At 42.8% G+C, this 16,986-nt stretch overlaps 1 protein-coding gene and 1 long non-coding RNA gene across 33 annotated transcripts in view; one reads left to right on the top strand and one right to left on the bottom strand.

Moving 5' to 3' along the window:
- LOC115567390 (plectin-like) overlaps positions 1-16,986 on the bottom strand; it is a 142,865-nt gene that overhangs the window by 31,023 nt on the left and 94,856 nt on the right. For 11 of the 32 annotated variants that reach the window (XM_030393912.1, XM_030393913.1, XM_030393916.1 and 8 more), the window contains 5 exons: positions 5,816-5,877; positions 2,628-2,645; positions 1,699-1,788; positions 939-974; positions 53-130 (listed from right to left, as the gene is read on the bottom strand). In XM_030393912.1, the coding sequence (XP_030249772.1) occupies positions 53-130; positions 939-974; positions 1,699-1,788; positions 2,628-2,645; positions 5,816-5,877 (284 nt within the window). Of the gene's footprint in view, positions 1-52; positions 131-938; positions 975-1,698; positions 1,789-2,627; positions 2,646-5,815; positions 5,878-8,723; positions 9,191-16,986 lie in introns of those variants that run through there. The other 21 variants (XM_030393914.1, XM_030393915.1, XM_030393922.1 and 18 more) reach the window with 6 other exon arrangements.
- On the top strand, positions 14,125-16,692 carry LOC115567395 (uncharacterized). Its single transcript, XR_003981184.1, has 2 exons — positions 14,125-14,347; positions 16,230-16,692. It is a non-coding gene; the product is annotated as an uncharacterized LOC115567395 (long non-coding RNA).

Here is a 16,986-nt window from a genome sequence, read left to right as displayed (position 1 = left end):
CCTGTGTCAGGGCAATGATATTTCTTTTTGCTTTCGAGGTTTGAGGACGTACCTGTCGGTGTTTGAGGAAGTCCAGTGCTATCTGTACATTCTGCAGTTTGTGGAATCGCATGCGGCCTTTCTCTCTGGGCTGCGGAAGGGAGAAAAGAGACAAAGATGCTGTTAAGTAACACGACATACACCTAACTGTCGGAGATGATCCTTTTGGTGTGCTCATGGTGAAGGAGAACGGAACAAAATCAGTAAAAACAAAGATGTGAATGGGAGGGAATACTGAAAATCAGGCGGAGCAGCATTTAACAGAAAGAATAAATGGAAATAACCGGTGAATTTTTGGCTAGAAACTAATTCTGATTGGTAAAAATCTAATTTACAGCTTGCGTGTAGAGAGATACCGTGTTGATTTTTTGATCCAAAGCATAATGCTTTCTTTGGCTCAGCCCTGTTATTCACCACTGCCCAACACATAGTGGGAAAAAAAAGGAATATGGTGGAAACAATTAAGCTTTTAGAAAAGCAATTACAGCAAATTTGTGCATTGGCTGAGCCACTAACAAGGTTTTGTGCCGTGTAATTGAAGTCATCTGACAGCAAGCAGAGATAGGCCCGTGATGCATTATGATTCTATTTGGATTTAAATTGTGCAGCGCTTAAACAAAATGAAGCTGACTCAGAGAAAAATAAAAAATAAAAAGCTCATCGTGCTTTGCTAAAACAAAGCATGGCCTGTGCCAAAAACTGCAGAGGTAATCAATGAGTCCTGCAAGTGTCAACAGCACCCATTGAAAACTCAAAGCTTGAAGCAAGCCTGTCAATGAGAGAAACGGAAAGAAAAAGCAACAGGGGAACTTGAAATCGCCGTGTAGGTATGAATTCCATGCACAGCCAAATCACTTGGAAACAACAAGATGTCGACTGTAATTTATCGACCCACTCACCAACCGAACGCTCCTGACCACGTCTCTCTCCCTCGGCTAGCAACAGCAGTGCAAAGAGAGCAAAGGCCAGACGGCAAAGATCAGCAGGCATAGAGGAAAATTAAAGGAAGGCAAACAGGAGGCGACGGAGAGGAGGAGGAGGAGAAGGAGGAGGAGGAGGAGGAGGAGGAGAACCATAGATCAGATATGAGAATAGTTCACACACACACACACACACACACACACACACACAGGCCAGAGTCAAGGTGTTAATGCTATGGAGGCATTCAGAAGATGAGCAGAGCTTGAGCTGGTGGAGTTAGCAATGAGCTACAGCAGCCGAGAAGCTTCGGTACAGATCTGAACCCCAGGGTACGAACATACAGTAACCCTGCTGCTGGCTTTGAAATGAGTCCAGTGTGTAACAGTTTTGTTAAAGACATAGCAGGACTGAAAGGTGAATTGGAATATAATAAGATCTAACAAAAAAAAAAGAAAAAAGATGGCTAGTCAGATCATTGAGATAAACTCAAGAGCTGCCAAAGTCAGTGACTGAGTCTTTGTTAATCAAAGTTCTGCTCAGGTTAAGCCTCTGACTGACATCTTGGCTGCGATTGCTTACAATTTGTTGCCGAAAGGCTGATATTGCCGGTTGACTGAAGATAAACACAACTTAGGCAATTAGTCTGGATTAGGGTTCAGTTTTGAGGATGGATAAGGTAAAAGCTGCGGAGCTTAGACATATTTATTGCTCCAAGCCGAGGTTAACGGCAGTACTCACCAGTGTTTCCCCAGAGAGGACCTCCAGCAGCGAGATCAGGTTATGTCCATCTCGGAGGTCTTCGTACAGGTCTGTCACGTGACGCTGCGACTGCAGGGACGAAGGAAAGCGCATGTTGTTACTGAGATTCAAGATGCAGTAAGAAGGAATTACACCAACAAACCCAGCTTTGATGGGGAGAAATGGAAATGTGTATTCATTAAACAGATTTTTAGTTTTGACTGAAGAGGAAGAGAAACAACAATCGTCAGTATTTAATCAACTTCCATCCAATCACCAAACCGGTTCTTTTTACTGTACGATAGTTGTTCCTGATGGCCGCAATTAGTCAAAATGTCTCAGAGGTATATTACAAAAAATAAATGGCACAGCACACAGTTCAGTTTTTGCGATTTTGCGCTAAAAATTGCAAACCCCAGTGACATTTTAGATGTTAAATATGAGGGGAAGGTCAAATATTTTCAGCTGCACATTATACTCGTTCTAATGCCGAGTTATATGAGTTCTCTACAGCTCTCAGCTCTTCTCTCCTACTTGTACAATTCTACACAGGTCAGGAATGCATAGCCGTGAGCAGCCAAGCCCGACTCCAAATGCCAAACGGCAGCTGTCATCTCTTAGTAGTGATAGATGGGGGTAAAAATCAGATCAGTTAGGTAAAAAAAAACAAAAAAAGTTGCACTGGTGACCAACTCAAACACAAAATAGACAAGGCTGTTCCATTCATCTTTTGGAATTTTGATCAATCAACAGTCAAAACTGAAGTGTGGTTTAACTGCAACCAGACAGTGAAGCAGGTGAGATGTTGTGACGGAGCCAGAAAACAACAGGGTCGGATAGGAGCTGGGAGAAACCAATTAAGGAAGGGGACCGTCTCCATGCCCAGACACACATTTAGTACAGTCGGGCTCCAACGTGCTGGTACCTACCTCTGCCGCCCTCCGATGCTGGTTTTAAAGGGACATAAGATGGAGGAATGCGATCAGACGGATGAGAAATGAACAAACGGAACAAATGAAAACAAGGGAGAGAGAGGAGGGCGAGGAGGAGAAATCAGTGCACATGGAATGAGGAGCATGGAATGGATGATTTGACAATGAACATGAGGGTATATGGGAAAAAGATACGAAACAAAGAGGGTTAAACTAGTCATTTCTTTAGCTCTATCACAGATTCAGTTCATGTGCTGTCATCTGTTTGATGGGCGAGGGAGATGAACGAGGCCTCGGCCCTGAAATGGAATGAAAGCAAATTTCCTTTGCAAGTTGCAACAGTGGCCGATTTATGTTGGCAAGAATTTCAACCCAGCTTTCCGAGCTTAGATATGCTCCTCCCTGCCTGCCTTGCACGGGGGGAGATGATCATGCAGTGTGGATCTGTGTGTGGAGTGTGGCGGAGGTAACCAACACTTCCACCACTAGAGCTCACTGTCTGCACATGGAAAAAAACTTCTTAAGACAGGCTGTATTGTGGGGTGTCTTGCACAGCGGACGGTACTTGAGAAGTATCTTGACTCTTGAGCTGCACAAAATCAGAAAACTTAAAACATCCTAATCACAGAGCCGACTTTGATCATTTATTTCCGTTCTTCGAACGATCAGTTTGTGATTATCTAAATGCTCCTCAATGTCCCCAGTGTGAACTGAAGAGCCATCTGTCACCACCGCTCAATTACTTCTGAGTTCTGAAGAGGCCGTGGTCTGCTCAGCCACAGCGTGTCTGCTGAAAGGTGGGTGTGACGCTACAAATTGCCCCCTCGCAGTCGGAGAGAGAGTCGCTCTGTAAACTTTTCAAGGTGAAAACCATTAGCGCACATGTCTGACAGCCCCTCTCCCCCCGGTCCGCTCTCCGCTTGACTACGATAGGCTGTTTAGAGACAAAACACTTAGCATGCATCTGCTTTTTACGCAACGTTTACGTCATCTTGTGCAATTCCTCCGAGCTCTCGGGGCCAAACAGCCAGGCGCAATCAGAGCCCATCTGCAACAATCATAGCTTTTAAGCTGACCAAGTGTGGCTTGTAGGAATTGGTTAGAAAACAGACTGCAGCCGCTCTGACGTTCCACTCTGTCTTATGCAGTAAAAAAAAAAAAAAAAGATTTACTGAGCACAGGAAACCACTCGACGGCCCTTTACAGCTTTTCATGGCTGCGCCCAACCTATAGACTGCTCCCGTCAAGCCAACCATTAAGCCTTTAAATCAGTTTAGCATCACTTTTACCTTAGAGGAACACACTGGGCCACAGAGTTAACACTTTCCCGTCCAAACATGTGCCTTTTTTCATCAATTACATTTCTAATTGCCTACTGCAGGTGAAGACCACGTTCCTTTTCTTGTTACTTGATGCTGAATATATCAACTTTACATGGTTTCTGATCAAAAATACAAAACAAAACCTAAATCTAAAAATTGGAGAAAAAAAAAAATATTTTAAAATGACAGCTATCAAGAAAGTGTATCAAAAAATGGGGGACATAGAGTGGGGAAAGACATGCAGCAAAGAGGCATGGGTCGGATTCAAAACCTTGGCCGCTGCCGGGGATTTTTTGAGAACCTTATCTGATTATATTACATGGTTTTTTCTTATATAATGTAATGATAACCACAATATTGTTGTGTCTGAACTCATGCAACTTGACTGACATCAGTGTAGGTCGGGCATGAACAGAAGGTAGCCACCCAGACCCAGGAGTCTGCGCGGCATATGTGCTACCGTTGGGCCTTAACCACCGCGGGCTCCGGGCCGAGACCAGAACTCGCCTTTTCAGGAGGAGCTAAGTGAGTCCAGATGTGTGTGACTCACCCTCCGAAATTCACAGTGAACACTTAAGAGCAACAAGAGGGAGTGACTGTGTAACTCTGCACTGTGGTAGCAGAATGCGTTAGCACTGCACACTCATGGAAAGGAAAACACTCTCTTTGCGCTTATTTTTTCCCTCTTGTTCCATTTATAAAAAATATACATATATAAATATATATATATATATATATATATATATATATATATATATATGAATGGCCCTGTGTGTGGAGTGATTATACAAATAATGTGGAAGCACGTAATGTCAAAAGGCTGTGAATGTATTGCAGCCAACAGGAGTTTCCTGGAAGAAAAGTGGCACAAGCAGGAGTATTTTTACCACTCAGTGGGAGGGGGATTGTGTTACGGGGGGGGGCTAATTTGTCACTCTTGATGAGGAACTTCAGAGTGAGGAGGGTGGCCCCGTCATGACCTGTTTACCTCCCTGTATGTGTGATGCATTGGAGGGCGTTTCGGGGCTGTTGTTTGAGGATGGAGAGTGAGGTAGGTGAGAGTGGACGAGCGCTGATCGACGGTTTACACGGTCTCCCGGGTGGTGACAGACTGGACTTCTGGTGAGCCGCCGCATTAAGGCCCGTTGTATTAGAGTACAAGACAATAATAGACCCACTAATGTGTGTTTATATAAGGGGGTTGAGAGTTCCGTTGCCGCAGCTTGCATGCTCAGAAACAATACCGTTGTGTTCGAGGGCTCCAATATCTACGCCGACAAAATCTCATAAAACCTCCCGCAAACCAAAACGTTATCCTTCCTTTTGTAGACATTATCCCCCATGATTATTGTTTTGGCTTCATTATGCAGAGTGTCAGACATCAACACTACAAAAATTCTTGCCAACACAAACATAAACCAACTATTCCCCCTCCCTTTAAGTGCAGCACACGGACTTAATTCTAAACGTGGAGGTCGGTAACCTGTCAGCATCTGGGTTGCAACATTAATTAAACATCCAAAACACCATCCTGTGGCTGAAGACCAGTAGGTATGATGATCTTGATGAGAGAACACCCACTCTGTGTTATTTAGTCCTGGAGATTACATTACATGGAGTGAACCCTTTAATATCCACCGTGGTTGTTTTGTAAGAAAGCAGTGAACCACAGGTTTCAGAGAGAGTATAATTCGTGGTTATTTTTTGGTGTAGCTTCGCTTTTTGATGGCACCACTACACTTTGCTCTTGTGAAAATGAATATTGAACTTATGGTGTTAGGCGTGTGTGAGCAGGAATGTGAGCATTCATGTGCCTTCAAAGGGCCGACATGATGAGAATGAAAGTGGAGGACACGTTCTTACCTTTATCAAGTGCTTGTTCACCCATTTTGTGAAGGTCTTTTTCTGTACTCGATCTCGTTCATCTGCGAGACAGAAAAAAAATGACAGTTAAACATCGAAATCTGGGAACGTTAGACATTTAACAGCATGTGCTACACACTCAAAATACTCAAAAAAAGTAAGTATTTTAGTATTATGTACATTTTACACAAGTTCAATGTAAAGGGTCACATTTAATGCAATGTCTTTTTTTTCTATAATGTTGAGTCATTGTGAATAAATTGAATAGTTGAATGTGTAATTTATTTAGGAGACAGAATAACCAATTTCTATTGCATGAGTTTTATGCCTAATACTTGAATAATAACACATTATGTTTTATATGCAATAACTGTAATAACTGAATCAACACATTAGGTTTGCGTCCAAACTTTGACACTTTAGATTTAACTTTTGTAATTCAATGATTTACAAATAATTAAAATACTTAAAATAACTGTTTTAGGCTAATGTTTTCCTGTACTGTGTAGTTTAGCTGCAAGCTGGAAAATGACATCATGGGCAAAGAAGTTGGAAGTTTCATGCTTTTGTTCACAAAAGCATGAAACAAAAGAGGGAATCCCAGAGGTTTCAGACTTGTCTGAATTGAGTAGGACAAAACAGATTGATCACTGGGTGGAAAAACGCCACCTGGCTGTGCCAGCCTGCATCTGAGTCAGACCGCCATCAGAGCACAGTCATTGTCGGCAGATGCGCCCCTATTGTGTAAGAAACTCTGTATATGCAAGGTCATGTCTCACACCACTGCCAGCTGTGCTCTTGGGCAGAAACATTCATAAAAAATAATAATAATCATAATAAATTCCATCACAAAGCCCCAGATGTTCTTGAAGTGTGAAGATCCTCTGCATGATTACCAGAAAACACGGCTTAACTATTAGAGTGCAATCTTCCAACAAGAAACAACAAGAAGCTGGCAAGGAACACACCCCACTAAGACAACAAACCTGCACACACCCACCCAGTGTTATGTTTCAACTAGAGATCAGGCACAAAAAAAAAAAACACAAGGTGTGTCACTGCAACATTTATTATGGACACAGAGGAGGGATCGACGTGTTTCCTGCTCTCTGGTGTGAGCCCATTTAATCAAAAGGCTGTGCTTCAATGACGGGTTTGAATTTCACCTGGAGACGCGTTGATAAGTGAAGGCACCACTCTGCCAGCCTTGGGAGTTTCTTCACTCCATGCCACTTCATGTCTTCTCACTGAGGAACCCACCTTCAGTGACTCACATCGCAATCATTTCCATTCACGTTATGCCAGAATGAACTCTGGACATGACACAATGTCCTCTGTGTTATCAGCTTTAATGGAGCGATCTGACTGTCTACTGTGCAGTGACACACCCAGCAATGAAAAAAGCAAGGGGCAGTGATTCAGCGCTGAAACAAAATAGACGCCTGGAGGCTATGACCAGCGGCGACTTCTGCAAATGTGTTGTGGAACTACGTTTCCATGGAAACCTCATATAGACACCATAGACCTTTAACCTCCTCATTTATCATTCAAACCAACGAGGGACCTCTGTGGTTCTCCTCGCTGCCGAGAAGGCCACATGTTACCCAGAGTGGAAGTTTGATGATCGGTGACACACACACACACACACACACACACATGGGGGAGGTAAAGAGGTTTCCCAGAGGAGTTGCACCTTGACCTGTTAGGTCTCTGTTAACACCACGTTACTTAATCCTGTTTCAAGCACTACAACTCTTTGTGGACTCATCGCTCTTTTTGAGTGATGGGTGCACGAGTGGATAGGGGCTGAGGGAACTTCAGGTATCAAATGTCAGTACACACAAACAGTTTTCAGTGAAGTTTATAACCCGAAACAGCATGGAAGTCAATGGTACCGTAACAAAGTACAGTCATCTAGAACTGTGCTCAAGTAGGGCTTAAGGTTTGTGTACTTTACTTGAGTATTTCTTAATTCTACGTGATAGTTTTCTTGCCTCAATTTGTCATTTTTATTCCAACACATGATTTTGACTGATATAGTTACTGGTTACTTTGAAAATTAAGATTTTGAACTATGAAGAACTATGATAATCTTGGCCCAATCTTTTAGATGAAATGAACGCTTGGGCAACCACTGGTCAGTGTTCTTCAGGCTGGTGTAGGCGTTGAGAAGAACAGGCATTGGAGAGACCAAACATAATCATAATGGCTGATTGAAAGTGTGTTGATAAAATCAACCCCTGTAGATCACTGTGTGGTAAAAAAACAGAATCAATTTGTGTGATACAGGCCTAATATCAGGCCTTTAGAAATGTCCTGAAATGGCCTTAATGTCTGAAAACAGGAACAAATGATCGGGAGAAAAAAGGAAGGAGATGTCACACATCATTCATCCTGTCTACAGCACAACTTCAGCCAAACAGGCTGTAGCTACAGTGACTCATTCGCCCGCAAACACATGCATGCTGCACAATAAAAATAATGAATGGGCTTTGCTGACCAATACAAAGTGAGGAAGCTGCTGATGAATTAGAAAAGGGGAGTTTCCTCCTGAGAGTCAGAGTGTGGAGAAACACTGGACGCTACGGCCCAATCAGAAAAAAAACTCAATGTCAACCGTTCAAATACAATGTTACGGTAGACTGCTGGTGATCAGACACCAACATCCTCCTTTGGAATCTAACAAAGGAGCTAAAATCCTGTATTACACAATAAGCTACCCAATCAAGCCTCAACATGTAAGGCTCTTAGAGAAAGAAAAACTACAACTTGAACACTGTCCAGTCCCATTAAATACTTCTTTTACTTCTCCGTGCCCTGCGGCATCTCACACATATGGGAACAAATAAATCAAGATCACAGCTTGCAATTAAGCTGTTTTCCATTAACTTGCCACCATGATTGGTACCTTTCCTGCCGTCCATCGCCTTCAGCATCCCCTGGTAATAGCCATCGTCTGAGGGCACCCTCTCTCTGCCCATGCTGTCAGAGGAGAAATTCCTGTACCTCTGCTGCGGAGAGGCCATTGTCCCCCGTTTGTCAGCTCGCAGAATAATAAAAAAAGTATAAAATATCCTTGGCGCTTTTTCCCCTTGGTGGCAAATTCTATTTCCCTCGCCTCTATCTGTCCCTCTGGCCCTCGGCTCGTCCCAGAGTATGCAGTCCTGTGGCCACAATCCACTCAGCGCTTCACAAACCTATGATTTCTCTTCCCTTCTTTCCTCTCAAACGCCTCACTCCCTCATTGAGTTCGGCTCTGCCCTTCTCCTTTTTTCTTTTTTTTTCTTTCTCCTCCTTTCCCCTTTTTCTCTCGCTCACTTTCTTCCTTTCATAGCAAGTGGTGCCTGTGGGCTACGAAGTCTGGGCCTGTCCTTGTGAGTGATGTGCGAGTGTGTGTTTAGTGGCGCTAGTGCGTGGAGGACATAGTGGGCAGGGCCCTGGACACACCCCTTCCTCCTGCAGGGTGCCGTGGAGGGAGGAGGAGGAGGAGGAGAGGAGGGGAAGGACGAGGTGTGGTAACCTGCGTGTGCTATCAGCTAATTGCTTCGTTTGCGCAAGCCAATGCACACACAGGCTGAGTCACTACGGGTAATAAAAAATCATAAAAGTCCTTGTGCTGATAATTTCTTTTACTTCATATTGCGCTAAACTGTAATGAACATTTTACAATGTACACCCACATGTCAAACAGATGGGTATCCAACAAGAGCCTAAAATGGTAAAGAGTGTCAGACATTTTCACATACACGGCTAATCATTACTTACTCACCGCATTCCTCTGAAAATTTCACACTGTGAGTAACTCACTGTGACCAGAACGGAGAAGAGATGGGGGATGAGATAGTTTTGGGAAGGGCTGTTGAGGGTTCCAGACTGTGACGGCCGACCACACCCTGAACATCACTGACTTACTGAGAAATACAGCAGCTCTCGACTTAGCTTCACACAACTGAAACACATGCGCCTAAGCATTGTGATTATGTTGGAAAGTTACTGTTATTTGTTTTGATTCCTGCAAACATCCTTGCTTTATCGCTCATTGTTGCAACGTAATGTCTCCCTCCTTAATCCAAATACATGTTCAGATCTGGAGGAGCTTTTGCTTATAAGCTGATGAATGTGGTAAATTTGAGTTACTCTCGCTGGACTAAGGTTGTCAAAAGCACTGATACTGCAGTGCTGTTTCCGCTTCCACGTAATTAAAACGATACAAGATCTGCAGTCTACATTATGGAAACTACTGATGCTGTACTGAGATATCTACAATCAGATTTTCAACACAAGGCTACACAGACTTTAACATAACATGTAATGTATCAACGCTGTCTGCATATTGTTAATAAAAAATTAAAACATATTCTTTTTAGTATCCTTTTCAAACAATATTCTAGTATTGTACTTTTTTGGTATCATGATAGCCTCATGCCAGAGTGCCTTTCTTTGGCACATGATGTATTCCACTATTGTTTTTCAGCCTAACTACTCATTTCCTGCTCAGCGGCATTTAGTCCAAACAAATTAAAGAACATCAAATGCATCACTTCCTGTTAAACAAGAGGATTTTGCCAGGGAGGTGCAATGTAATGACAAAAGCACTACTGGAACAATGTTTATGGGTTCTCCTAATGGAAGATTCTAAGCAACACACCTGGGATATAACTTTCTTTCATTTCATGATAGGTTAATTTTCATACACAGTAAAAATAAGAATGCACTTTGGACCACTCAGACAATTATCAAATCCAAATGACTGGGGATGAGGGATTTTTTTTTGGCAGTTTCACCGGCCAAACTTCTGTTAAGGCGATCACAGGTACCTTTTGTACTTAACACTGGCACCTGCGGCAACAAGTTACAATGACTGGATGATGATTAATGTCTGCGGTAGCAAAAGTAAAAAAGCCCTGCGGTAGCAAAAGTAAAAAGGAGTCAAACAGTCAGTAAAGTGACTCAGTACTTTCAAGATACACAACAATATCTTAGCTGAAATCAGCCAACATGCGCAGCAAAACCATTAAGTGTATTAAACTGAGCAGCATTTTAACGCTTATAAATTTGACTTTTTGAAGTTTCTCTCCAGCCGATTCGTCCTCTATTTCTTCCGAGTATGTCAACAGAGACCCATAGATTCCCTCCATACTGGTCCCCTATATGGCTAGCATGTGCTGACAGATAAACTGGAGGGTGGGGTGTGTCCTCCCTCTGTTAAATCCTGCCTCTCGGGCCCTAAGGTGTATCTCATTTCCCCCACCCTGACTGACATCACTTCACGAGCCACCTCGAATCACTTCTTCTTGCAGAGAGCCGGGTATTGAACACGACCTGCACGAACATGAAGGCACTTAATGTGTCAGTGTAAGTGTGTCTGTGCAGGCGTGTGTGTGAGTGTGTGGGTCCGTGCTTTGACTCATTCGGAGCCACGTTAGCAAATTTGAAGACACACCTTTGTAGTTTCACACAATGTCTAGGCAAGCAGAGGAATTAAGGAGTGGTATGTGGGCAGGTAATTAAATGAGGGAAAGGAAAGGAATACGGAATTCAATCTGAAGGACGGACAGGATTTCACCTATAATATAAATGCTTTTGTGCCCACAGCCGACTAAATTCAAACAGTTGTAACATATCAGGCTTGAATGAATGACAAGAGCAAAATGTCTCATTAATGACATACAATGTTGAATAGAGCGTAATTGAATGAAACACAACACAAACGGTTTTCCGGGTCATCTGAGCTGCAGAAGCAACAGTAGATAGTAACAGAGAGCTCTGTGACGTTCTGGCAGTGGAGCACGCACTCGCACCCCATACAGTATAAGCTGGAGGTCTAAACCTCACGGGAAACACCAGCAGGGGACCCAGATGGGAGCGGGCAGCCGAGGGTGCAGAAAGTGTGGAACATCTTAGTCATGAGATCTTTTCCACCAAAAGGGAGACGTATCATTAAGGTCTCAACATGCCTATTACACTGCTCCCTCATCTGGCCTCATCAAAACCAGATGGAACACTTGAGCTTTTTATACGAGCGGAGAGAGCGCCTGGTGAAAATAGGAGGAGAAAGTATTTTCTCTCCAAATGCCAAGTTTGAGGTTTGATCCTTTCAGTGATAGAAGTGACAGGGAAGTCGGTCTTCCGCTTTCCACACTGATTTTGCAGTGCAGAGCAGACGTTCTGAGGGATGAATGCTAGCTGGGAGAAGACAGTCTAGTCTGGGTGATCTTAATCTGTCTGGTACTTTGGTTTAATGCATCTTAAGCTGAGGACATTCCCATCAGCTGCAGCTGGTCTTTGTATTCACTGTTAAAGGGCAAATATTAGCATGCCAACATGCTAAACTACGATGGTGTACTATAGACTGTAAAGACGTGGAAGTAGGTCTTAAAAGTGGAGCCAATGCGTAAGAACTTTAAACCCTGCACGCAGGGGCAACTAAATTGGTTGCAAAAAATCTAAAATGTATGGAAGTCTATGAGAAGATGAGACTAATTTTCACTTGATTAATTACCAGAGTAAACAGTTGCCTAATACGTTTATGGTCTCAATTGCTTGTTCAAGTTTTACTCGATACAGCATGATGTTTCATTTGTAAATGATTGTCCTATTTAGAGTGCAATGGGCGAAAAAGCAGGGCATGTTTGAGGGAATGGTGACCTTGTGATTGTTGCTATCACACTGATCTGCATGGTGTCCTGTCCTTCTCAGCTAGATCCACCTCTTGCTTCTCTCCATCTCCAGCTTCTCATCTCAATATGGTCACTTCTGGCTTCAAAAACCAAGATGGCGACCCCCATAACACCCTAATGCGAGACTTCAAAACAGTAGTCCACATAAACCCTGCTGAACATCAGCGTGCTAGCATTACCTCTGTGAGTGCGTTAGCTTGCTGACTGGTACTTACATTTAGCTAAGCACAGCCTTGCTGACCTGCTATCATGGCCACAGACTCTGAGCCTAGTTACCGAAGAATAAACTGTATCATTGTGAAAACTGTTTGCTATAATTACCATAAACAAATCTGACCACCAACATCATGGCTTGGTTCTATCCCACACCAGTGCTTACGGTTCCGAAAAACCACATTTCCCAAGAACCCTTCTGCAGTCCCCGTTTTTCTCAGTTTCATGCCAAAGCAGAAATCAATGTCATAAATGTCTCAAATCTGTTTATAAAGTACATGCCCTGATGGATACTGACAAACACATGGTTGGGACTCAAACAAAAGCCAACACATTAGATGACAAAGGAATCCGAAGAATGTGTCATTATGTTTTTTTCTGAAAGAGCTGAACGGCAGAGCAAATTCAAAGGTTTAGTTGGAGAGAGGCCGAACAACACCTTCCACTGTAGAGGGTGAAAGAGCTGCAGGAATGATTTTACTCCCCCTGGTGAGTTTAACTCTCCTCTCTTACTGCCTCCTTTTAACCCTCTTGTCCTCCTATGGCCAATTCAGGTGAAAGTGTAAGCATTTACGGCAAGATATCTGTTCGCCACACCCCACGTGAAAAGGAATGCTGATAAAACTAGGAGCAGCCCTAACACACCCAGGATTATCACCTCATTTGTTCTGTAAAGAGGAGGAGGAGGAGGATGAGGAGGAGGCATGGCCGGGTAGCTGCCACCTAGAGTGCGAGCCGGATCATATTTCTACTGTTCTTATTATACAAAACAAAAAACCCCAACAGCCCCATGCCATGTAGAGAGAGAGCCCTGGCACCATGACTGTCCTAATGACGGTAAGGATTGATGAAGAACATCATACACTGACATGTGGCACGCCAAATACAAAACCTTTCATTGATTCCATTGAAAATCCACTTATATACTAAAACAGAAGAAAACCCCCCAAAAAACAAAACACGGACTCGCTGGAAAACTGCTGTCAGGGGCAGCCTGTTTTTCAGTCAGGCAAAGCTAATGAGAGCACTGAGGCTATGTTATTAAATATAATTGTGTTAAATTAGTCGTAAACTGGGTTTAATGGGTCAGGTGCAATTTATTTAGTTATAGACCTGTTCTTTAATGGGAAAATGAAAAAAAAACTAATAATAATACTAATACTGATGCTTCCAGTGACTTTATATTTGACATTTTGAAACTTTTAGGATCTTTAAATGTGTATTATTTATACAGATCTACGCTCCAGACATTCAATCCAACTGCAGGGGCGGCTCATAACTGTGCCATGATGCGCCGTCCGGTTATTCCCCACACGTATCTCCGACAGGTCAGCAGACTTCAGATAATGTCGTCAGAATTAGAGCTGACGATGAGGCTGCAAACCCAATTTAACTCAGACTGAACAAGCCTCTGGATTAGCCACGGCAGCTGAGTTTTAAAATAGCTCACTGCTGAGCCTCAGGAAGCCTTAAAGGACTCTGTGGAAAGCCCCACACATCTGGGATTGTGTCAGTTGCTAATGCTTAAAAATCGAAGCATTCCAGTGAAACAGGGCAGTCGGGGAAGATTGCTGAGGTAGCTGCAGTTTGACGGGAACAGAGGAGAACACTTAAAAACAGCATGTGCCTCCCTCTGCAGGTGAGTGCTTAATTCTACGCAGGATTTGCCCTTTGCTGTTTGTAAATGCACGATTCAAAGGTGCAGTGAGTGATTCAGGGGAAAAGACGTTGATTGTAACCACAGTTTGCGTCAGTATTTACAGCAACAACCTGGGAATGAAATCCAACAATCAAGTATCTTTCTTTGGAAAAAAACGTTTGCGCACAGAAACGCCCCGGGGGTCTGTTCCAGAGAGCAGGTTTAACGAACTCTGAATTTAAACATGAAACTCTGGGCTGACTAACCCCCAAGATGGGATCCCGCTGTCTAAAACAGGGCCAGAACACAGCAAGAACCTCACGAGATACAAGTAGAAGGCAGAGCACACTGCTTCTGAGTCGTAGGAGGTGATTGAGAGAGATTACTTATGTATGAGTCAATAAACCTCTGCAAATCACAACATTCATTTGCCAAATGCAAGTTAAATCAGTGTCATATTAAAAGAGTATATTGGGTGTCTTTTGTCTTTGTGTTCAGGGGGAAGTTGTAACTTTTGTCTCCACAGCTGTTTACGGATCTTAGTGCCTAAATAAAGTGCAAGTTAGCACATATTTAGAGCTGCGCCGGTGGTGTTTTGCAACCACTTCACTGTGTCTTTAATTATCATACTCAAAGGGCACCATAAATCTGAAAAAGGCTGTGACTGCGGGCTTGGATGAGATGATGACCACCAACTGTTCCTCGCCATGTTTCCTTCGCTGCCTAGTGAAAAACTTTGCCGTTGGTCCCACAGCTCTTCGCTGTGCTGTTTGCACACTGCTGTTCAACCATCACCGCTCTTTGTCTCCTATACCAGACAAACTGCGGGTGCGAAACATATCAAATGCAGAGGATTTCTTCCTGGAAAAGCCTTATCAGGTGTTTTTCAGAAGTCAAATTGAAGAGCTTCACTGAACTGAATTAGCAACAAACAGTTTTTTTAACTACTGGTTAATAAGTTGTAATAATGCCTTGATTAGCCAATTCATTATTTACTCTATGAAATGTCAGTGAATGGCCATCGTACATGTTTCATCAGACAGTTCAAAAGCCAGAGATATTCATCAAACTGTTATATAAATCAAAGCATGTCCTGACAGTTGACAAGCTGCTCCAATAATGTTTTTGCTTAAAAAATGACGATTATTATCGGCCATGACGGCAGCGAGCTGGAGATGCTACTGCTGACGTGAGCTGTCCAAAAACCTTCTTTTAAGTAAACTCTGCATACACAAACAATGTTCTCAATGCTCAAGTTCATGTGATACTACGAGCAAAGTTTCATGTTGTGTCGAGCCTTCTTAGTGTTTTAAAAATAGCGATTTTGATGCTAGTGTCAGAGTGCCCCTACATCCCATTGAATAAGAGCTTGCCTGAAAAAGAAACTACGGTAAATCTTAAAAGTGCTTCTTTCGTAGTAATTATGCTTTTACACAAAAGCTTGCCTCATATTCAATCACAAATAAAGCCTCGGTTGCTATTTGGCGAGAGTTTTACTTTAATCCCTCATTGACGAAGTGCAGCAAAATGGATTTCCTCAATGGAAGTACTGTGGATTGTTACTTCATTAAATCGAATTAAATTCATTTTAAAATCCCAATCCCAAAAACAACTGGTACAAAAAAGGTAGGGGGAATTCAGCTGTTGTTACTAAACTGAACGTACACATTGCGGGTTCCCCTTCTCTCTTGTGTTCTATTAATCCATTATTACTAAATGTGGTATTTCCATACACTATGGCGCCCCTTGGCAGTTTCCAAACGCCAAAGTAAACGTGGAAAAAGGGGAACTCGAGCGACGTTTCCATGCCAACAGCTACAAACATACAGAACCATGTGCAGGGGCAGCTGTGACTGACGTTTACTCACGGCTGTATTTATAGGCGCAGAGACAGAGGAGTCTCCGGCTGAATGACTGATCTGACGTGGAAAGGAAAACACCCTCTTCCACCCACACGACCCCGCTCTCTCACAGTGGCGCTGCTGTCCCTCACCACCAGATAGCGCCAGAGCACAACCACACCCAACTTGTTCTGGATGTGGAGCCTGCAACTAGGAAAAGCTGTGGACTACGAAAGAAGATTTCCAGAAAAGAATATGACAACCTCTCTGTTCTTTTAATGTTGAACAAAAGATTTGAAGATTTAATAGGAGATTAATAGTTTCCTCTCAATAAGCCTGTAAGCATGCTACGGAAAACCAACATCAAAATACAGTACTTGTCTATAGAGACTTAATGGGAATACTACAATGACTGAAAATACGCCCAATATTTAAGAAAAAAGAGGAATGTAAGAATAAAATGAAATGCTTTAAGAAAAAGAACCATCAATAAAAGAGAGATTTTTTAAGTTGTAGTCAGTGATGAAGACATAATTACACCTACTGCAATTAGATACTAATCAGATACTGACACTATTACACTGTAAAAGAAAGTCTGTATTTATCAACACATTGATGTGATGTCACTCACGACAGTAACATGATAGTAAAAAAACATAGATTATGTAACGTATCAGGTTATCAATCACACTTGACTGTAGATTGGCTGACACTATCAGCGTGGGCATGCTACTTATAAAATAGTTAGCAAAGATAACGCTGCCCGAGCAGACCCTAATGACCACTTCATATCTGTTG

The sequence above is a fragment of the Sparus aurata genome, chromosome 17, assembly GCF_900880675.1.
Source record: "Sparus aurata chromosome 17, fSpaAur1.1, whole genome shotgun sequence".
NCBI lineage: Eukaryota > Metazoa > Chordata > Actinopteri > Spariformes > Sparidae > Sparus > Sparus aurata.
Note: the sequence above shows the minus strand (reverse complement) of the source record. Positions and strands in the feature narration are given on the sequence as shown.